Here is a 23,793-nt window from a genome sequence, read left to right as displayed (position 1 = left end):
GTTGGCTGTAGGCTTGTCATAAATAGCCTTTATTATATTGAGATATGTTCCTTCTATTCCCAGTCTCTGTAGGACTTTTATCATGAAGGGATGTTGGATTTTGTCAAATGCTTTCTCTGCATCTAATGAGATGATCATGTGATTTTTGTCCTTCAACCCGTTTATGTAATGTATTACATTTATAGATTTGCGTATGTTGAACCATCCCTGCATCTCTGGGATAAAGCCTACTTGGTCCGGGTGAATGATCTTTTTGATATACTCTTGTATTCTGTTTGCCAATATTTTGTTGAGCATTTTTGCATCTATGTTCATGAGGGAGATTGGTCTGTAATTTTCTTTTCTTGTTCTATCTTTGCCTGGTTTTGGTATCAGGGTGATGCTGGCCTCATAGAAGGAGTTTCGTAGAATTCCTTCTTTTTCTATTTCCTGGAAAAGCTTAAGAAGCAATGGTGTTAGCTCTTCCTTAAAAGTCTGGTAAAATTCAGCAGTGAATCCATCCGGGCCTGGGCTTTTTTTATTGGGAGATTATTGATAACTGTTAGGATCTCCATGTTTGTTATAGGTCTATTTAAGTGATTAATCTCATTTTGATTTAATTTAGGTAGGTCATATACATCAAGGAAATCATCCATTTCTTTCAGATTTTCATACTTTGTGGAGTATATGCTTTTATAGTATGTCCCTATGATTTCTTGAATTTCTCTGGAATCTGTTGTGATGTTACCTTGTTTATCTCTGATTTTATTAATTTGTGTCTCTTCTCTCTTTCTTTTGGTCAGATTTGCTAAGGGTTTATCAATCTTGTTTATCCTTTCAAAGAACCAACTCTTTGTTTCATTCTTTGGATTGTTCTTTTTGTTTCTATTTCATTAATTTCTGCCCTAATCTTTATTATTTCTACCCGTCTACTAATTTTTGGTATGCCTTGTTCTTCTTTTTCCAAGGCTTTAAGGCGAAGCATTAGGTCGTTTACTTGTGACCTTTTTAATTTCTTAATATAGGCACTTAAGGCTATAAATTTACCTCTTAGAACTGCCTTCATTGTGTCCCAGAGATTTTGGTATGATGTGTTCTCATTATCATTTGACTCTATAAATTTTTTGATTTCCTTTTTGATTTCTTCATTGACCCACTCATCATTTATTAGTGTATTGTTTAGTTTCCATGATTTTGTGTATGCTCTATAGCCTTTCTTGCTACTGATTTGTAGTTTAATTCCATTGTGGTCAGATAGAATGCAAGGAATTATTTCAATTTTCCTGAATTTGTTAAGATTTGCTTTGTGTCCTAATATATGGTCTATTTTAGAGAATGTTCCATGTGCTGCTGAAAAGAATGTATATTCTGCAGCCTTTGGATGAAATGTCCTGTATATATCTGTTAGGTCCATTCCTTCTATGACCTCATTTAGTCCAGATGCCTCTCTGTTTATTCTTTCCCTGGATGACCTGTCAATTGATGAGAGTGGGGTGTTAAAGTCACCCACCACCACTGTGTTTGGTGTTATCTGTGACCTTAGTTCTAATAGTGTTTGTTTGACGAATTTGGGAGCCCCCATGTTAGGTGCATATATGTTTAGGATTGTAATGTCCTCCTGTTGGAGTGTGCCCTTAATCAATATAAAGTGACCTTCCTTATCTTTTTTGACTAACGTCGGACTAAAGTCTACCCTGTCTGATATTAGGATAGCAACCCCTGCTTGTTTTCTAGGCCCATTTGCTTGAAACACCGTCTTCCAACCTTTCACCCTAAGATAATGTCTATCCTTTGTAGAAAGGTGAGTTTCTTGGAGACAACAAATTGTAGGATCCTGCTTTTTAACTCAGTCTGCAAATCTATGTCTTTTCGTTGGGGCATTGAGACCGTTGATATTAAGAGATATTATTGAAAGGTGTGTATTTATGTTTGCCATTTGTGTGTGTGTGTGTGTGTGTGTGTGTGTGTGTTACTGGTTCTACCTGTGCTCTCTTCTGTTAACTGGTATTTGAGTATAGCTTGTTTTTTCTAGGTTCCTTATATGTGTGCTTTTCCTTTTGTTCAGCATGGAGGATTCTATCAAGTATTTTCTGTAGAGCTGGTTTTGTCTCCAAATACTCCTTTAACCTGCTTTTGTCATGGAATGTCTTTATTTCTCCATCTATTTGAATGGATAACTTTGCAGGATAAAGTAACCTTGGTTGACAGTTGTTATCTTTCAGAACTTGGAATATATCACTCCAAGCCCTTCTGGCTTTAAAAGTTTGTGTTGAATAATCTGCTGTAATCCTGATGGGCTTGCTTTTGTAGGTAACTTGATTTTTCTCTCTAACTGCTTTCAATATTTTTTCTTTGGTGTGTGTGTTTGGAAGTTTGATTATAATATGGCGAGGAGAGGTTCTTTCTGGGTTTTGTCTGGCTGGGGTTCTAAAGGCTTCCTGTATCTGTATTGGCACCTCTTTCCCAATTTGGGGGAAATTTTCCTCTATGATTTTGTTGAAGATGCTTACTATGCCTCTGGAGTGGAGTTCTTCTCCTTCTACTATGCCCTGAATTCTTATATTGGATCTTTTCATAGTGTCCCGAATATCTTGAAATTCCCACTCATACTTTTCTATAAGTTTGTCTTTCTCTTTGTTGGACTGCATTAGGTCTGCCACCTGGTCTTCTAGCTTAGATATTCTGTCCTCTCCCTCATCCATCCTACTGGTGAGATTTTCTACAGAGTTTTTTATTTCATTAACTGTGTTCTTCATTGCTAGTAATTCTGACTGGTTTTTCTTTATTATTTCTATTTCCCTATTTATGTCTTGTATTGCCTTCTTTATTTCATTAAATTGGCGTCCTGCCTCTTCTTTGATTCCTTTGATTTCCTCTTTGATTTCTTCTTTGATTGCTTTCATGTGTTCTTTGACCTCTTTGAACATATTTATAATTATTCTTTTGAACTCTTTCTCAGGCATTTCCTCTAACTCTTTCTCACTGGAGGACATTTCTGATGCATTAATACTTTTAGGTGGATTTATATCGTCTTGCTTTTTAGTGTTTCTTGTGTTATAATGTATATATTTTTGCATCTTGGATTAAGTTAATGCTTGGATTTTCTAGCTAGCTGTGTATTCTTAGCTGTATCAATTGATTTGATGTAATATATTTTCAGGGTAGGACCTTAAGGTATTAGGTGCGGCTCTTAAGACTCTCAGAGTATCTACAAAGATGTTCTTAGGGGTTGAGATTCCCTGCTATAGGAGTATTCAAGCAGGCTGAGTGGAATAAAATACAGGTAGATTCTAAAATTTAACTTAACACTGTACACATTCAATCAAAAACAGCCCCGAGTATTTTTTTTCTTATTCTATTTTTTACTTGTAAAGTAGTTACTTTATTAATAAATATACATCCATATGATGATGTAGATACAACTCATGAACAGTACTCCATTCCCATACACATAATTGCACATGAGTAGCTCAAGTTCATGGACATTGAAACAAGTCGAGTACCTATTCAGACTTCTTTTTTTACAGCAGAGGACAATGGGCATCATTATAATTGGTAATTACTTGTTCCACAATTTTCTGAGGAAAATAGGAACTGTAGAAGCATAAAATATCAAAGTGGCTTAATTAACACACACTTGATGTATAGCATATATTTTCCAAAAATTAAATACACTGTATGGGACAGCATAGATTTATCTACTTGGGAGGAAAAGGTAGGGGAAAGCAGAGGAAAGATTTCCATACATCCTAGAGTTTAAGAGCAAACAGGTATGCTATAATAATAACAGAATCATAAAGCATGGAAGCCTTTTCTGTTCAAGAACGGTTGTGATTTCTTACATTTCATTATAAAGGGATCATAAAATTTCACTGCATATGGAGACAGCGGACTGACAGAGTAGCAGTTATCAGTACCCCCTACTTAAAGCTTCTTGAAATACCAAGAAGTTTCTTGTGGAAACTAACACATGGATCATTCTTACACTGGACACGTCACCTCAGCAAAATCAATGAATCCAGATTTTTCCCTCCTTACTTCAAAGAAACTTTATTCTTATATCATGAAAATATAGATATAATTCACACAAACATTAGTTTGGAATGAATAAATACTACTTTGACAGATGTTTCCTTTAAAAAGTAAATAAAAATTAGAAAGAATTTTGAGTCTAATTGAAACAGTGATTTAAAAAGTATCCCAAATATTAACAATTAAGCCAAGTACTACTTATTTTATGTGAATACACTGTGCCAGTATAATTTTTAATATTCAGTGCAAAGCTCCAAAGATAGCATCAAAATCATCCCATACTAAAGATTAGTTAGGCAAGTTTATTAGATCTGTCACAAAATGAAAATGCATCTTTCCTAGCTCATTTGTTATAACAATAAATAATGCATATTGAAATATTTTTAAGAAAAATGTCAAACAAACTTACTTGAACAGCAGATCATTTTCTCACCAACAGTTTTAATAAGAATAGTGAAACGGCTCTTCCACTTCCTGGAGACGCTGGTGGCCAGTGGTGGTGCGTCCTGGAGCCCCGCTTGTGGGCGCCGCAGGGGTGGAAGCGACCCGCGTGCACAGCCCTGAGCGATTGGCAGCGCGCCTCTGGCCACACCAGGCTGGAGGCTCTGCCCGGTCGCTGGACTCAAGGGACCAGTTCTCCCTGGGGCGCGTGCGACAGGAGGCGCCACCCTCCGCTACCCGTCGGTCTCCCGGCGTAGCTTGGCACACCCAGTCCTGGGTGCCCTTGAGGAAGCTGTGCCCAGTGGCTCATCCCACGGTGCAGTCCAGAGCCTTCCCCCAGCACTTGGCGGCCACTGCGACATCTGCATGGAAACCAGCAGTGGCCAGACTCTGTGCTTCCTCCCGCCCGCGTGTCTACACCTGTTGGGCGACCGAGTTTGGTCCCGCTGGTGCCTTCCTGAGAGTTAGCCTGGCAGGTGCAAGCTGTGGCCGGGTCACTGGGCACGACCTTGGGCTTGCAGGTGTGCAGACAGCGGGAGTTGTGGCATGTGCAGGATTAGGCTGCAGCTTCCAGACAGCAGTCAGCACACGTGCGGGGACTCTCCAGGAGATCTGTGGAAGGCTCTGAAAATTGGCTGATCAGCTTGGAGCCTCATGTCCCACAGACATCTGTGACGCTAAAAGGAGCAGAGAAGGTGACAGAGTTGTACAAATCCTCAAGCAGCATGATGAGCACATGAGACTAGACCCTTGGGATGTCCTGGTGTTCTGCGACAGCTCAGGCCCTGGGAACCAGCTAGGATGTGTTCTGGATGACCCCGAGATCCTACAACTAAGGCTGCAGGGCACATGCCAGCCTTCATGAGGGCAGGGGTTTTCCAGTGCTTCTCGAAGGGCTCCCAAGACATCCTTATTTGCAGACACAGCTTCCCGTGGCCTGGTCAGCACCGATGTGGAGCTGGTTGTCAACTATGACTCCCCCCTACCCTGCAGGTTGATATCCACAGAGCAGGCAGCTGTGCCAGGTGGGTAGCAGGGTGCCAGGGAAGTTCCTCAGCTTTGTGACCCATCCCCGGATGTGAGCCTGGCTCTGAAGAGAGAACCTTTGCCTTAACAAGCCTGATTTTGGTTTGCTTCAAAGTCATGTTAGAGCAGGAGTCTTTCTGGGGCCCCAGGTGGATAATTACACTTGTCAGTAGAAGACACTGGACTACCATGCCTACTCTGAGGGCCTTAGGAGACAAGCAATGTGAGTTTTTCACAATACTAAAAAAAAAAATGGTAGATTTTACTTTATACCCTGTAGTAGTTTCTAACAATAAGTGATTTGTTGTGATTAATGAAACCTATTTTATGAAGAACAGAATCACACAGTATAAATTAGCAATTTACCTTTTAAGAAACAATCCGGGGTGGGGGGAAGGCTAGTTTTCCCCAACTGATTATACTGAAGGATAGGACTGTTTATCATGCTATTTCAGCGTTTATCATGAGGACAGACAGTGTTACAAAAGATGCACAATGTAGTCTGTTTTTAGACACTAGAAGCAAAAATAATTTTGTATTTTAACACCTCATTCATGTTATCACTTATGTCTTTCTCTTCAGCATGGCACCAGTAAACTAACAATAAATGTAACTTAATAAATAAGAAGGTATTTGAACTCAGAAAACTAAAAGCAAGTTTTAAGTCCCAAAGCACACTTCAGGAAAATTGTGAGGAAAACTCACATAGCTGTCACCTCATGTGACCTTGCTTATTAGCTTGCTCTTCTCCACCAGTGTAAATGCCTTGTAAAATAACCATATCACCTTGTAGGTTTGCCTCACAAACATAGATGTGGAACAGTCTCAGTGGCTTAGCAGAGAAAGCATCTATTTAGAATGGCCCCGAAGCGCTAATGGAAAACAAGACACACCCAGGACTCTAAAGGGAAAGCAAAGCGACTTAGCTGGGCAGAAGTGAACCTGTGTGCAGACTAACACAGTCCCCGCTCATGGTGAGAGCATCTTCTCAGCAAAAGCAGCAGAAAATTGTTTTTGGAAAATCGAGGCAGTCAAACTTGTCAAATTAAGCCAAGAAGCTTTGGGCTTGTTCACAATCTCCCAGGCTGAGGACAGTTCCTTCTGGGATTTTTTCTGCAATTGATTTTGTATATTCAGTAGGCCTCTAAACCTTCGTAGGATTCTCTAGAACAAAATACACCTAAAAATATGTTTTACATATGATCTGTTAAAGTACAGGTTTGCAGGGCATAGTGGCACAAACGTTAATCCCAGCACTTGGAAGGCAGAAGTAGTAGGATCACTGTGAGTTCAAGGCCAGCCTGGGAGTAAAGAGTGAGATCCTGAGCTAATGTGACACCTTACTTCAAAAAAAAAAAAAAAAAAAAAAGACAGGTTTAATTTTGTTAATATGCTTATGGCTTTTCAAATTCAATGTACAACAATTCCTCAGGAAAGTAGCTTGTTTCATTTATTTGGGGATAGGTTATGTTTCTTTTTATAGCTTGTTTTCATGAGCACATCATGAGAATATATTACATGAATAGCTTTTATTGCTATAGTATACTTAATTTTACATGTTTATTTGAAAATTTATATTGAATAGTATAATTATGTATTTATGCCTAAGATATTTATATCCACACAAAGATGTTCTTAGAATAATACTTTGTCTATATTACTCACTGACTATCCTATCATTTAACTACATAGTGATGTGAATATTTTTCAGTGCAGTCACACATTTAGAGATAAGAAACTTCATAATAATTTAAACATATGAGAAGAATACATCTACTTTGGTAGTTATAGTCTTAGGGAGAGAATATTACATGCACCCACACATAAAGTAACCTATAGAATGTCTTGAACTGACAGAAGCACACTTGGCTAATATCAGAGGTGGTTGTCATAGTAGCGATTGAGAACCCACTGAAAGTTCTATGGGCTATTGTGATATCTACCCTCTCAGTGCTGAATTCTGCCAGTATGTGTCTAGGCACTGAGCCATAAAGTCAGATTTCTGCCGAGAGTGTTAGTAGCGTTATTTTTTAATGGTATTTAACTATGGGCTGTTGTTCATCTAAAGGTATGTTGACTGGCCATTGAATGCTTTCCCTTCAAGTAGACTGGATAGTAAATGTTAAAATATTTTATATAATTAATTCTTCATGAATATACACTGATAATTCTGTTTATGCTATAATTTCATTCACTAAATTACATATATACTGCGGTGTCCAATGGGAGGAGGGACCCAGCACAGGTAGGCGAGCGGGCCAGGGTGGGGCCTCAGCGGAGGCGGGACCCTTGGGTGGGGGAGTGGCTGCTCAGAGAGCCTGAGAAAGGAGAGCCACCAGCAGCTTAGCAGGCCCAGCTGCTTGTTGGGAAGGTGGCTAAGATTTCATACCAGCCCAGGGAGGCATGGTGGGGCGATGGGCGGAGGCGGGCCCCTGTGGAGGTGGGGGTGAGGCAGCCATGCACCGCCTCCATCAGCCCTGGAGCCCACCAGCCAAGAGGAGATTTTTTTTTTTTCAGGGAATTTGTTTATTGAGCATTAATGTTAACAATTCTAAGTTAGGAATTCACTGAAGAATGTTTCTTTGTCACTGTCCTATCAATAGACATAATGGCAAATAGGCACAGCTCTCAGGTATGGAAATGATAACAAAAGATCTAGCCAATGACTATCTGCTTTACACTAAAAACAAATCCAAACAAAATAACTTGAAGTGCTCCTCTGATTTGGAGTCTTAAAATTTAATCTCTTTTTTTATTGGAGCTCTTTTTATTTTTTATTTTTTTAGCAATCTGACACTGTACAAAGAGTTTAAGTGGCCAGTAAAACTCATTCCTTAAAATTGTTGGCTTTTAAGTAACAGGCCACATTTGAATTCCTATCAGAGCTTTCTAACATGACAGCTGTGCAAGCCCATGACTTTTTCTTGTATCCGAAACTTGTTGTGGGTCTCCTGTCTGAGGAATAGAAATCGGGAAAGCCTTCTAAAGCTGCCACAATGTCCTCAAATGCATTGCAAAGTTGGCAAACTTCATTGCCCTTGTTTATCTTAGTAACACTGGGCTAAACATAAAAGGAAAATGCAGTGAACAGTAACGAAAGTAGGAGGTTAGGTCTGAACCTGGAAGGGTTGGTAAGGCTGATGACGATTCAGAATCATGTTCTTAGGAATAAAGCAGTTTTTCAAGAGTAGGCCAAAAAGCCTACATTAAAGGGAAAAACTGCTACTAATGAATTGAACATTCAGGTTTACCCGTTTCCTAGAAGACTATGAACAAAACAACAGAAGCCGAACCATCACACGTAGCTTAGCATGTATTCTCATAGAGTAATTTATAGGGCATATAGAACAATGCCTTTTCTAAGTTTTCACTTGATGTTTAAAATTTTTTGATTTATTATGTCACCATATTAAGCCAATTCAATCAATCATATCCAAAAGTACCTCTAAGAAGGACAAAGAATCCACAAATCCAAAAGGTAATTTCTGCAAGGCTTGTTTCCACACTAAAATACATAATATTATTACCCAAACTCTTTTCATGTTGAGCCATCCCATCTTGTTCAGGAAAGCATGATAATGAAAATCTTGAAGGACTGCACTGCTGCTAAGATGCTGCTTCCTATATGCACCGTTTTAGACTATGCTTTACCTTTGCACTTCCCTTGTAGTATTAAAGTAACAAATAAACAGTCCTTTAGCTAAGGGCCCCTGCCTTATCTTAAGTGAAACATAAAATAAGCTAACTGCATTAGTTTCTTGCTAGAATTGGTTTAAAATCTATTTACCAAAAAGAAATAGTAAAATTTTTTACATAAAATTTTACATTTAGATAAAATGGTGCTTTTAAAGAAATGATTCAGTATCTTCATTGTAGAATCATTCATTCTAGAAAAGAGGGTGAATTTCACTATGTATTATTGTTTGTATTTTCCAGATAGGGTCTCGCTGTAGCCCAGGATGACCTGGAATTCACTATGTAGTCTCAGGTCTGCTTCAAACTCATAGAGACCCTCCTATCTCTGCCTCCCTAGTATTGTGTGTAGTACCACATGCTGCTGTTAATACTTTTTTTTTTTTTTGCTTAGTATTAAATCTGTTTCATTGGTTAAAACAGTACATGTTGGGCTGTAGAGATAGCTTAGCAGTTCAGGCATTTGCCTATAAAGCCAGAAGACCTAGATCTGATTCTCCAGAACCCATGTAAGCAAGAGGCACAAAGTGGGACATGCGTTTGACTTCATTTGCAGTAGCTGGAAGCTCTGGTGTGCCCATTCTGCTCTCTCTCTCTCTCTCTCACACACACACACACACACATGCACAGTTTCTCACTCTCTCTCTCTCTCACACTCACTTGCTTGGTCTCTTTTTCCTGAGGATCCAGACCTGAGTCCTTTGGCTATGCAGGCAAGCATTTTAACTGGTAAGCCATCTCTCCAGGCTGGGTTTGTTAGTTTTGAGGAGGTTGGAGGCCTAGCCCTGGCTGACCTGGAAATCACTTTGGTGCCCAAGCAGTTCTGCATCTGACAGTGATGCTTTTACTTCAGTTTCCCAAGTGCTGGTATTGAAGAAAACTTACCTTTTGCTGGTAAGGCTGTGGTGGTGAGAAAGGTATTCAGAGGACAAGTATATATATTGGGGGAAGAGATCCTTTGCTTTTCCTTTCCCTTTTTTGGTTAATATTTCTTTGTTCATGTGTCTTTTTACTAAGTTATGAAACACACACACACACACACACACACACACACACACACACACACAGAGAGAGAGAGAGAGAGAGAGAGAGAGAGAGAGAGAGAAGAGAGAGAGAGAATGGGCACACCAGGATACTGTGTGCCAATGTAAATAAGCTCCAGAGGCATGTGCCACTCTGTGCATGTGGCTAAACATGAGAATCAAACTCTGGCCATTTTCCTTGGCAAAAAAGCATCTGTAATCACTGACCCATCTTTCCAGCCTGCCTTTTCTTTTTCAAAGGCATAAATCTATGCAGTAGTGCCTGGGACCTAACGTCCACCTTGTGTTGGGTGGTCATTTAAAAGAGATCTTTCCCAGCAAACCTGTTCCTTTCTGTTTCTGCCTTTGCCAAACTTCTAAGCCTTTGGCAGCTCTCCTGATAAATACAAAATGTTGTATTGAGTTTTGGGCACTAACCTATGATATAGGGAATGTGGCGGGATACAGGACTCACATGACACTCACGTGAACATGGACATAAAGTCTTAAGAATGAGTCAGTGAAGAAGCAGATCCCCCCTCTTTTCATCCAGGATTTAAAGTAGGGCCTTCATGTGCATCTCTCATGGATCCTGGTTCACAGGGCACACTGAAGTAACGAATGTATGATGAGGGGAGAATTTTGACAGTATTTATGGCTTCATTTCTCAGATGTCACTCACCAAGCTCTAATATTTTGAATTCTCTTGAAACATTGTCTATGAGACTTCAAGGAAGATTTCCTATAAAGTTTATATTAAATGCTCACTAGCACACATTATAACTTATAAAGTGTTTTCTTGGCACTAGAATGCCATCTATCTAGGTTCCAACATGCTCACTGTGAGTGAGAGGACACTCACTAGTACCATTTGGATGCTGCTATTTTCTGTTGTGTTGCTTCTCTCTCTCCAGGCTTTTTTTTTTTTTTTAATCTGTTAGTTACTTACTCTAGCCTAGGGTGAACTGGAATTCACTATGCAGACTCAGGATGGCCTTGAACTTGATTAAAGGCACGCACCATCAATCCCAGCAGAGAGAGACAGACAGAATGCGCATGCCATAGCCTCTAGCCACTACAAACTAACTCCAGATGCATGAATCAACCTGTGCATCTGGTTCTACATGGGTACTGAGGACTTGAACTTGGGTCTTTAGGTTTTGCAGGTAAGTGTCTTAACTACTGAGGCATCTCTCCAGCACACTCCCCCCCACCTTTTCTTCTTGGTTAGTCTCTGCTGTCACTTGAGGATGCTGCTGTAACAGCGCTGCTTCTGGTATTCAGAGCACAGCCATACATGCTGGCCTTTGTGTTGGCCAAGCTGTGCTCTCTGAGTAATGCACGGGCCTCATCACCTCTGAGTAACACTTACTCTGTTGTCTTCCTAGTGGAGGTTGTTACCACTCATGACAACAGTCTTAATAATAAAGATGAAGACACAGAATCCAGTGAAAAGGTAAAACAATCTTTCTTCATCTTTTATGTTGCTTTCTTAATTTCCTGTTTTTAGTTCAGGTCATCCATGGCCATTAAACCATGGCACTGAGTATTACAGATACTAATAGATTTCAGATTCTGTTTTCCAGAATGGTGGAAGGGTAGCCACTTAGCAACTGTTACATTTTGCAAATGGACAATTGCCTATGCAGGGTCAGGTGAAATGGTGTATGAGGGGTCATCCTTCAGCAAGGAAGCCTAGTCTTCTCCTGGGGATCTGCTGTAATTCATGAGGTAATGACAGGTATCAAGAGCTCTTCCTGGAAATGATCACTGTTTTGAATGGTGTATCTCATTCTTGTGTTGTAAGCTTGTAACCTTGCCAGTGATTGATGGTTTGTAATAGTCAGAATGAAAAATAAATCAAGGTATCAGTGAGTCCCATGACTTTTTACACTGTGTTTGCTTCTATAATTGTAGATGGAACCCACAAAAGATGATAAAAATTGTAAGTATACTATTATTAATATTTATGGAAATATGTAAGTCCTTACTGGATTCTCTTAGAATAGTGATGATGTTTATAATGTTTTACAGGTTGAAAGAGCAGGAAAAAACCTTCAAAATAAAGCTAGTTGTCTAAGTGAAAACTTGTTGGAATGTTTTCTCTAGTTCTTGGAGGCAATTTCACTCACTGCTCCATGATAGGATCTGGTGTGCTTCTGCATCTTGTGATTTGAATACATATGTGATTTTCCCTAAGGTCATGTTTTCTCACAAGATATTTGAAAGTTTAGTCACAATTACCCTCATCTTCTTCCTTAAAAAAGTCTATGACAAACATGTATATTACATGAACATTCTGTAAATTAAAGCATGCAGTGCACTATATTTATACCTGGGGTTGGTGTAGTATCACCTCTAATGCAGGACAAAATGAATAGTCTTAGCTCTCAAATTTCTATGTGGACAAACAAGAACATGAATCCAGAAATAGGGGCCATTGCTATTTCTCACAGGTTGTTATGCAGACAATACCCAGAGGAGAGCAGAGACAACACTGCCTGTGGACTCCTCAAGTACTCCCCCCTCTAGTTCCCAGGTCTAACCATTCTTAGAGAGGCTCCTCTGTCATCACCTAAGCTGTACCAGAAATAGGAATGGAGTGACAGACTTTGATTATGTCCATCCTTTCACCACTTAGAAAGATATTATGTTTCATGTGGGATGAAATGAACATAATCACATGGCCAAGAGTCAACTGTACTTTGGCATCATCTACAAAATCTGTGAACCACGGGAAAACTGAGGTTGGTATTGTGTGTTCCAGTGCAGCTTCATTGTTGTAGTTAGGAGTAGGGGAGTCACGAGCTCTGCTGACTTCTTCCAGATGTTAGTGACAGAGAACATTTGGATGTGTGCATTGTAAAGCCTGAAGTGAAACTCACACAAGCAAAAATACCTGTTTCCTCACTGTTCTGAGCTTTCATCAGAAAATGGATGATCATTTGCTCTGTGCTCCTTTTTGTGGAACTATTGTCATGAACTAGACATGTTTTCTTAATAGCTAATAAATAACAGAGAGTGAACATCAGACATATAAGCTGAATTCTGTGAAGACTTAATCATTTTGTATTATAGGAATTTTGTATTATAGGAATAAATGAGAATGCACTTTGTTAGATTTAAAGATCATGTTTCATCAGCAAACACCTGTTTCTGTTCATCTTAATATATTTTTTGAATGTTTCTGCCTTTCTTCCATAATGCCAATATCAGCTGTCTTCAGTTGTTGCTGCCTTCTGTCAATCATGATCATGTTCTTAGATCCAGGTTCTATGGACCTGGACCATGAGGTTACTGCCAGATCTCAAGAGTACCAGCATCACATAGAGTGTCAAAAATTCTATGACTGTTTGATCACAGGGGAAAAACATATTGTGCTCAAAGAGTTAAGCAAAACAGGGTGAAATTGGCAGTTGTGTACTATTATGAAATGCTTGTACTTTAAATAGAGAAATATTTATTGGTGATAATATGGACAGAAACTAGTTATAAATGTGACATAATGCAATTTGTACAGCAGATTCCCAACTGTTTTTGATCAACTTTCATAATCCAGTAAAAATTAGCAGCAAATCCAAGCATTATTGATCCTCATATATTGAAATGACCTGAAATGTCATGAGGATTAAAATACAGGATTTCTTAGAGCCCAGAGATTCCTGAAAATCAATGTGTACCTGATATTGGACTCAAATTCCCTTGCCTACACTTCCTCAGTGTTGAGATGACTGGCAAGTGCTATGCTATTCAGCAGAGCTTGATATTTGTGTATCATCTATGAAGGATATATTTGCAAAGACCAGTCTCCCATGTGTATTTTCTTTCTGCTCTTTTCTCATTCTTCTTTTAGCCAGAAGCATGAGCCTGTGACAGCTCAGTCCACAATCGCTAGTCATTCACTGCAGCTAGACTTAACAACATACAGAAAGCTCCCCAAGGGATTACACCTCATAGTTAAGGACATGCTGACAGTTGTATTCTTTCCTCTTAGGTTCACTCCCAACAATTTTGGAAAAAGGACCATCAGATGATGTAAGAGAATCTTTTTGTGACTTATGTAGAATCTTCCCTTTATATTCTTTCAGTGTGCATAATTCTTGTGCAGACATATTTCTGGGTGTTGTGGAGTTGAATAAGAATCTCCTGCAAATCAATTCATCACATCCAAGGATAGTTAATATGACTCCTAAATGGCAGAACAATTCCAGGGCAAATGATTTATCTTCTTACACTAAGGATTGTGTATTTCAAAGTGTAACTGTACTTGTGCATGAAATGTTCTTGACAGTTCAGCTGTTGGCTTTGGGAAATCTTTGTTAGTTTGTGAAAAATTTCATTTAACTCAGAATACCTGCTTTCCCAAAGTAATACAAAGAAAGCCTTGCCATGGTATTGCCTGCCTCTCACCGTGTTTTCTTTTCTTTAATTGCAGGAATCCTGTATGATGTCACTGGGTATGTATTCTAAAGCTATTCCTTTATTTTATTTTATTTTTATTTTTTTAAATTATTTATTTATTTATTCGAGAGTGACAGACACAGAGAGAAAGACAGATAGAGGGAGAGAGAGAGAATGGGCGTGCCAGGGCTTCCAGCCTCTGAAAATGAACTCCAGACGCATGCGCCCCCTTGTGCATCTGGCTAACGTGGGACCTGGGGAACCGAGCCTCAAACCGGGGTCCTTAGGCTTCACAGGCAAGCGCTTAACCGCTAAGCCATCTCTCCAGCCCTAAACCTATTCTTTATTGAGGAAATGCCTTTGGGTTTCAGTTCTTAAATCCTGGCATCTATGTTCCTTGTTAAGATGACGGCTAGGTATTGGTTGTGAGTAAGATGAAATGAGTCTTCTATGAAGACTGTCTGGAAAGTCTATGGAAACCTGAGGTTCGTTGTCTATGAGTTAAAGTGAGTGTGTTTTGTATATGCAAGAATGGGTGAAACATTTTATTGTCTAACATGCACTCATATCTTTATTATTGGTAAATGGGAGCCCCTAAGTATAACAAGCTTGGGGAGTAAAGACAATGCATGTATCAGACATCATTCCTGGTCAGATCTAATCAAATAGGCCCCCAGGAGCAGACAAATTTTACCTTTTGCTCAACAGCCTGAGATCCTGGGAAAGGCAACATGATGATCAGGAATTATGTGTGAAGGTTCCTATGCTTTTCCTTCTCAGGGGCTAAATTTTAAGCTGTTCTGTCTGTAACTTATGCGGTGTCTTGCTTCTTCCTGACATTTAAAGTTGATCTTTATTGTGAACCACTTCTCCTGCTTCTTGCATGGACAAAAGTCCATGCCTCTGGTTCTTAGCAATTGTGCCCAAATAGTAGTGTTGTGCTTGGTTTGGGCAATATGGTGAGGTCCAATCCTCACAGGGTACACACATGAACTTTGACATAAGGTCTAAGAGTCAGTCTAATGGAAACGCTGGTCCTGTCCCTCTCTGTCTTCAGGATTTTCACCAGTACCTTCATGTTCATGTGTGCCTTCATATAGTCTTGGCTTGAAGAACACATTAAGAACCTAAGATATGTTTAGATGGGAAAAATCTTGGCAGTACTTATGTTTTCATGTTCTCTGATGTCACTACTAAAAATCTATTTTTGGAATTACCTTGGACCATTGCTTAAGATCTATGAGAACATTTCTTCTAAGATATTGTATTCTACACCAGTTAAGAAATATAACTCACTGGTTCTTGCTCTTAGAATTTCACATGACTAGGATTCTAAGCAACTACTCTGGGTTATAGGACTATAGTTCTATTTAAAAACTCTTTTTGTTTGTCTTCCATTGCCATGATCAGACTTTCAAGGACTCAGACAGTTGCTGTTTCTCTCCTTGACTAGTGTTTGCTTTCACTTGACATGGCTGCTGTAGCAGCACTGATTCTGATGTTTAGAGCACAGCCATACACAGAGGCCTCCGTGGTGACTAAGCAGTGCTCTCTCAGTGAAACCCTAACTGCAATACCAACAACTAAGAGTGACTCTCTATTTTTTGTTTTTCCTTTTTTTTAGTTGAGGAAATTACCTGTCCTCAGGAAGAAGAAGAGGATAAAGTCCTTGAAAGAAAGGAAAATGTAAGGCAACTTTTCTTAGCCTTAAGTAAAAATGTTGCTGTCTTAAAATCCTACTTTTGGAAGAGTTTTGCCATAAAACATGACAACTGGGATTATATATACTGATTTATATATATTTTTTCTGGAATAGTAGTTCATTAGAACCTTACAAACTGTTAATTCATAGAAAAGGATATTGGCAAATGTATGCTCTGGTTATAAATTACATATTAGGTCTCCACTTACTTGCAAGCAAAGTTTTGTCCTTGGTTTTCTTTGTAATTCATGAAGGAATGACAGAGAGAAATTCTCCAAGAAATGATCACTGGATATCCAGTGAGCATGTCATCCTGGGATGTAAGCCTATGACATTGCCTGTGATTGACAATTTTTTACTGGTCAGAATGACAAATAAGTCCATGTGCCAATAATTTGTATGAATTACTTCTTTCAATGTGTTTGTGTAATTGCAGATTGACCTTGGAGATCCTAAAAAAGGTTAGTACTTTGGAATTCTTTTTTGAGAAAAATTGTAATATTTTCCTATGTTTCCCTTAAATAGTGACACTGTTTGTAGATTTCTACAGGTTAAGAGGGCAGGAAACAACTTACAATTATTCTGATAGTCTCAGTTAAAACTTGTTGGGTAGTTTCCTCTAGTTGCTGGGTGCAATTTTATTCACTGCCAGGTTTATGTGGGCTCATGTACATGTTGAATGCTGGGCCTGGTGTGCATCGGTGTCTTGTGATTTTTAAATGCATGAGTGATTCTGCCTGGGGCTTTCTTTGTCAGAAGATATTTTAAGCTCACATCACAATTACCCTCAACCTCTTCATGAAAAATACTGTGACCAATATGTACATTAAATGAACATTATGTAAATTACTACCTAAAACAATACTATATTTATACCTGGGGTAGATTTCATATCCCCTGTAATGTGAGAACATAATGAGGAATGTTAGTTATCAAATTTGTGGACAAAGAAACATGATCCCAGACCTGTGGGCCATTGCTGCTTCTCCCAGCCTGTCATTCAGACAACACCCACAGGAGAGCAGAGAGACAAAACTGCCTGTGGACTCTGGAAGAGCTCCTGTCTCCAGTTCCTAGATCTAGCACCCTTAGAAAGGTTCACTGTCTTCACATAAATATCACAAGAAATAGGAAGTTGGTAAAAATCTTGGGCACAGTCATTTATATGATCAGCACAAATATACCAGTTTCAGATCAGTTCCAGGTATTTGCTGGTAGACGTAATCAGTGGAACAGTGTGACCCACCTCTGTATTTTCTGGGCTTCTGTCTTAGAAACTGGCCCCAAATGTGAAAATTCATAAATTACTTTAAAACCCTTGATAATTTCAAAGTGAACACAGGAAATTTTTAACTCTTTGTCTACTTAAGACCTTGCTGATCTTAGAGTGAAACACTGAAATTGGTAGCAATCCTGTTTGCCACATTTATGAGCATACTCATGTGCTCCACCATTAAGACCATGGGCACCCAATCACTGGCCTTCCCCTTGATGATCAGTGTCAATACTGACTGATAGGGTATAGCCACTAAATCCATAGAAAGACAGAACACAGACACACAAGGAGTGAAGGAAACATACTCTATGAGTTGTCTTTGAGAATGTTCAACCCCCACATATATATGTATGTGTCAATTTCTCACCTCAGAATTTCTAGTTATAATACAGAAATTCCAGTGGAGTCCAAGAAAGAATGCTTTAAAAGTTGTAAGGATAGTACAGAATAGGGCATGGCAGTAGCAGCATAGGAGAGAACTGGTAGCTTTGGGACAGGCAAAGGACAGTGACCATATATTTAACTTCATAATGGGAAGAGGTAATGACCATACCCTGCTAAGTCACAGTATATAGTCAGTGCCTTGTATAGACTAAACAGCTCATGTGAAATACTGAGAAATCCAGAAATATATTTAAAGACTCAGATTCTCTGTTATGGCTTCATCCTGTCCATCCTTTCCGAACTTAGGAAGGTATCACCTTTCAGGTGGGATGAAAGCACCATATTCATGTGACTATCATTCAGTTGTACTTTGGTGCTATCTATGAAATCTCTGAGTGAAAAAGGAGAAAGATGAACTTGGTCTTGTGTAAGCCACCGTGCCTTCATTGTAGTCAGGAAGAGGTGAGCCACAAGCTCTGCTGACTTCTACATGTTAGTGAAAGAGAGCACATTGGTGTGAGTATTGTAACAAATAAACATAAACTTACACATAAGCATATATACCTGTTTCCTCACTGTACTGAGCTTTAATCAGTAAATTGATTGCTCTTTGCTCCCTATTATTGAGCCATTTACATAATCCAGACATGCTTTTTCAACAGCTGATATATCACAGAGAATGAACATGAGCTAGGGAAACTGAATTCTGTGAAGATTTAGTAATTATTTTGTGTCATTGCTTGGAAATAAATGGGAATCCATTTATTCATTTGATTTACAGATCATGTTTTCATCAGCAAACAACTGTTACTGATCATCTTAATACCCTTTATGAATGCTTCTTCTTTGCTTCCATAATGCCAATATCAGCTGTCCTCCTTCTTCGGCTGCCTGTTGTCAATCATATTTCTTAGATTCAGGCATCATTGGTATAGAAGGCTCTGTGAACTTGAACCATGAAGATAATGCCGCAGCTCAAGGGTACCACCTTCACAGAGTGAAAAAAAAAAAATACACCATGACTGTCTGAACACGTTAACAACACTGTGGGCACAAAGAAATATGCAAAGGATGTGATATTGGCAGTGTAAAATTATGAAATGCTTGTACTTTAAATTAACCTGTACAATTTGGTGATCTGTTGCACAGACACTAGTTATTAATATGACATAATGCATTTTCTATTTTAGAATCCCACTGTCTTTGAATCAACATTCATTATCCTGTAAAAAACATGGCAGCATATACCTGCATCATGAAACTCATGATATTTGAAAATGTCATGAAGGCCTTAGTAGTTCAGACGGCTTTTGATACATGAAGAAGGAAGAATGACAGGAGTGTGCCATTGAATGTCCCTGTGCAATATGAGTCATCTCATGTTAGTTTTTCTTAGTTATGAGACCAGAGTTCCTCTGGGCAAAAGATTCCTGAAGTTCAGTGTGTACCTGAGATTGGACTCAAACTCATGTGCTTCCTCCTGCTGTGCTGGTTAGTGGCACGTGCTTCAAATCTCAGCAGAGCTTGATAATTGTGTACCACTTACAGTGACTATATTTGCAGGAAAAAGGCTTCTATGTTTCTGCTCCTTTCTCTTCCTTCTCCCAGCCAGAAGGACAAGTCAGTCACTTCTTGGTCCACACTATCTAATCATTCAACAAAATTTAGTCTTGATGACATGGAGAAAGCTCCACGAGGGATTATATCTCCTAGTTAACAACATGCTGACCATTGCTTTCTTTCCTGTCAGGTTTCCTTTCCACAATATTGGAAAACGGACCACTGGATGATGTAAGAGAATCTTTTGGGGGGACTTTTGTAAAATTATCAATTTATGTTCTTTCAATGTGCATAATTCTTGGGCAGACATGTTTCAGGATGTGGTGGAGTTGAATAAGGATCTTCTACAAATCATTTCATCACACCATGGATAGTTCATGTGACTCTTGAATGTTAGAACAATTTCCAATGCAAGTGATTTCTCTCCTTATACTAAGGATTGTGTACTTCACAGTGTAAACGTAGCTGTGAATGAAACGTTCTTGACAGTTCTGCTGTTGTCCTTTGTGAAAATTTTGTTGGTTTGTGACAAATTTAGCTTAACTTAGTGTTCCTGCATTTCCAAAGTAATACAAAGAAAGTCGTTCCTATGGTATTACCAGCTTCTCACAGTGTTTTCTTTTCTCTAATTGCAGGACTCCTGTAACATATCACCAGGTATGTATTCTAAAGCTATTACTTTATTGAGGAACTATCTTTGGGTTTCAGTTCTTAAATCCCTGCATCTATGTTCCTTGTAGGAATGAGGTTTGGGTGTAGGATGTGCATAACATGAAATGAGTCTTTCATGAAGGCTGTATGGAAAGTCTATGGAAATGTGAGGCTCATATTCTATGACTTAATGTGACTGTACCTAGTGTATGCAAGAATGGGTGAAACACCTTATTGTTTAATGTACACTCATGTGTTTTTTATTGGTAAATGGGAGCACCTAAGTATAACCACCTTGGAGATGGAAGATCAAAGTACATATCAGACGTCATTCCTGGTCAGGTCTAATGAAATAGGCCTCCAGGAGCAATCATATTTTACTTTATGCTGTGTAGTCTGAGGTCCTGGGGAATGGTAACATGAGAACCGGGACTTATGTGTGGAGGTTCCTATGCTTTTCCTGCTCAGGGGATAATTTTTAAGCTCTTCGGTCTGTGAGTTATGCTTTGTCTTGCTTATTTATGGTATGTATAGTTAATCTTTCCTTGTGAACCATTTCTCTGCTTCTTGCCCAGACAAACCTCCATGCCTCTGGTACCTGTTTTTAGCAATTGTGCTCAAGTAGTACTGTTGTGTTTGGTTTGAGAACTGACATGTGACATGGGGAATGTGGTTAGGTAAAGCCTTCACAGGCACACACATGAACTTTGACATAAGGTCAAAGAGTCAGTCAAATGGAAAAGCTGGTCCTCTCCCAGTGTGCCTTCCGGACCTTCACCAGTACCTTCATGTTCATGTCTGCCTTCATATAGTCTTGGCTTAAAGAACACAGTAAAGAACCTAAGATACATTTAGAATGGGAGAGGTCTTGGCAGTATTTATGTTTTCATGTTCTCTGATGTCACTACTGAAAAATATTTTCAGAATTACCTTGGACCATTGCTTAAGATCTATGAGAATATTTCTTCTAAGATTCTGTAATCTAAAGCACTTATGAAATATAACTTTCCATGCTTTTAGAATTTCACATGTCTAGGTTTCCAAGATATCACTGTGAGTTATAGGACTATAGTTCTATTTAAAGACTCTTTTCTTTTGTCTTCCATTGCCATGATCAGACTTCCACGGGCTCAGACAGTAGCTTTTACTCCACTGCTTTTTGACTGGTGTCTGTTTTCACTTGAAGAGGCTGCTGTAGCAGCACTGATTCTGATGTTTAGTGCACAGCCATACACACCGGCCTTTGTTGTGGCTAAGAAGTGCTCTCTGAGTGAAACCCCACCCAGAACACCAATGACTAACAGTTTCTCTCTCTCTTTTAGTTAAGGAAATTATCCTTCTTCAGCAAGAATGTACGGAAGAGGACAAAATCCTTGAAGAAAAGGAAAATGTAAGGTTACTTTTCTTAGCCTGAAATAAAAATGCTGCTTTCCTAATTTCTTCTTTTTTTAGATGGCTTTCCATAAACATGACAAGTGATATTATATATACTGATTGATTTTCACTTTCCCCCCCTGGAATCATAGCAGAATAGTAACTTCTATTCTGTTAACTCATGCAAAATATGCACCTGCATATACATGTTCAGGTTATACATTATACACTAGGTCTTCACCTGCTTTTAAGCAATGTGTCCTCCTTGGTTTTCTGTGTATTTCATGAGGTCATGAGAGTAGGAGAGACATCCTGCAGTGAACAATCACTGGATTTCCAGTATGAAACTCATCCTGTGTTTTAAGCCTATGAAATTGAGTGACAATTTTTTAAAAAATTTTATATTTTTATGTTTGGAGGGGGGGATTGGCGGGTCATGGCCTCAGTGACTGCAATTGAACTCCAGATGCTTATGCCACCTAGTGGGCATGTTCAACCTTATTCTTGCCTCAACTTTGTGCCTCTGGCTAACTTGGGATATGGAGATTAGGACATGGGTCTTGGGCTTCTCAGGCAAGCACCTTAACCACTGAGCCATTTCTCTAGTTTCTTTATAGAAGTGTTTTTGTTTTTCTATTTTAGAGGATTGACAATTTTTTATGGTGAGAGTGAGAAATAAATCCATGTGTCCATAAGTTGTATGATTTACTTCTTACAATGTATTTGTTTTTATAATTGCAGATTGACTTTGAAGATCCTGAGAAAGGTTAATATTTTATAATTCTTTCTTACATAGAAATTGTAAAATTTTCCTAGATTTTCCTTAATAATATAATCTTAATATATAATATTATATAATATATAATATTATATAATATTATATAATCTTAATAACATAGAGCAAGCTCCCCAAGAGACTATAGCTCCTAGTTAACCAAATGCTAACCATTGCTTTCTTTTCTGTCAGTTTCCATCTCCACAATATTGGAAGAAGGAACACCCAGTGATGTAAGTGAATCTTTTTCTGACATGTAACAGTGTTTACTTTATGTTCTTTCAATGTGCAGAATACTTGTGCAGACATGTTTCTGGGTGCAGTGGAGTTGAATGAGAATCTTTGACCAATCAATTCCTCCCTCCCATGGACAGTTGATGTGAATCCCGAATAGGAGAACAATTTCCAATGCAAATGATTTATCTCCTTATACTAAGGATTGTGTACTTCACAATGTAAACATACTTGTGCATGAAATGTTCTTGACAGTTCTGCTGTTGTCCTTTGTGAAAACTGTTGGTTTGTGACCACTTTGAATTAACTCAGTGTTCCCTCATGGCCAAATTAAGATAAAGAACACCTTGCCTATGGTATCGCCTGCTTCTCATAGTGTTTTCTTTTCTATAATTGCAGGATTCCTGTAGCACATCATCGAGTATGTATGCTAAAGCTTTTCCTTTATTGAGGAAATATCTTTGGGTTTCAGTTCTTAAATTCCTGAATCTGTGTTCGTTCTACAAATGAATTTTGGGTGTAGGGTGTGGGTAAGATGAAATGAGCCTTCCATGAAGGCTGTATGAAAAGCCTATGGAAACCTGTTGCTCATTGTCTATGAGTTAATGTGACTGTATCTAGTGTATGCAGGAGTGGGTGAACCACTTTACTGACTCACGTGCACTTATGTGTATTATAGGTAAATGGGAGAACACAAGTAAAACAAGTTCAGGAAATGAAGATGGATGTAAGTAATAGACATCAGTTCTGGCCAGATCTTATTTAAAGATGGTTGTTTCCAAAAGACCAATTTTTCCTGCTCCTGCTATTTGCAAAACCCCAGGCTTTTGGTATTTCCTCTCAGTAATTGTGCCCATGTCATGTTGTGTTGAGGTTTGAGCCTTTACCTCTAATACAAGGAATGCAGTTGATCATAGCTTACATATGACTCGGGCATGAATCTGGAGATATGGTATTTTTGTGTGGGATTTAAACTGAGTGAGTCTAAGACCCCCATGGATTCTCTTACTTACCAAATTGTGCACTTAACCACTGAGCGATCTTTACTGTCTTCGCTTTTGATTTTTAATGTCTGTGTGATTCTGTCTGAGGTTATGAATTCTCAGAATATATTTATGGCTTACAATAAAATTAGCGATAACCAATTGGTAACACAAAGCCATGGCAATGCATAATTTACATCAATTTGGATTAACTCATGCAATCAACTAAATTTATTCCTGGAACAGGACAAAAAGAAACA

The 23,793-nt window shown here is 38.8% G+C and overlaps 1 protein-coding gene and 1 long non-coding RNA gene across 2 annotated transcripts in view; both read left to right on the top strand.

The window, feature by feature from the left end:
- Window positions 1-11,580: 11,580 nt before the first annotated feature.
- LOC123459377 lies at window positions 11,581-14,647 on the top strand. The gene is made up of 4 exons (XR_006636260.1): window positions 11,581-11,649; window positions 12,111-12,138; window positions 14,188-14,228; window positions 14,629-14,647. It is a non-coding gene; the product is annotated as an uncharacterized LOC123459377 (long non-coding RNA).
- A 1,418-nt stretch (window positions 14,648-16,065) lies between these two features.
- LOC123459450 overlaps window positions 16,066-23,793 on the top strand; it is a 47,031-nt gene continuing 39,303 nt past the window's right edge. Inside the window, exons 1-9 of the mRNA XM_045146072.1 lie at window positions 16,066-16,128; window positions 16,219-16,280; window positions 16,733-16,757; window positions 20,152-20,173; window positions 21,490-21,557; window positions 22,283-22,307; window positions 22,509-22,549; window positions 22,950-22,971; window positions 23,230-23,277. Of these exons, the coding sequence (XP_045002007.1) occupies window positions 16,066-16,128; window positions 16,219-16,280; window positions 16,733-16,757; window positions 20,152-20,173; window positions 21,490-21,557; window positions 22,283-22,307; window positions 22,509-22,549; window positions 22,950-22,971; window positions 23,230-23,277 (376 nt within the window). The remainder of the gene's footprint in view (window positions 16,129-16,218; window positions 16,281-16,732; window positions 16,758-20,151; window positions 20,174-21,489; window positions 21,558-22,282; window positions 22,308-22,508; window positions 22,550-22,949; window positions 22,972-23,229; window positions 23,278-23,793) is intronic.

This window comes from Jaculus jaculus, chromosome 3, assembly GCF_020740685.1.
Source record: "Jaculus jaculus isolate mJacJac1 chromosome 3, mJacJac1.mat.Y.cur, whole genome shotgun sequence".
Taxonomy (NCBI): domain Eukaryota; kingdom Metazoa; phylum Chordata; class Mammalia; order Rodentia; family Dipodidae; genus Jaculus; species Jaculus jaculus.
This window is presented reverse-complemented; position numbering and strand designations above follow the sequence as displayed.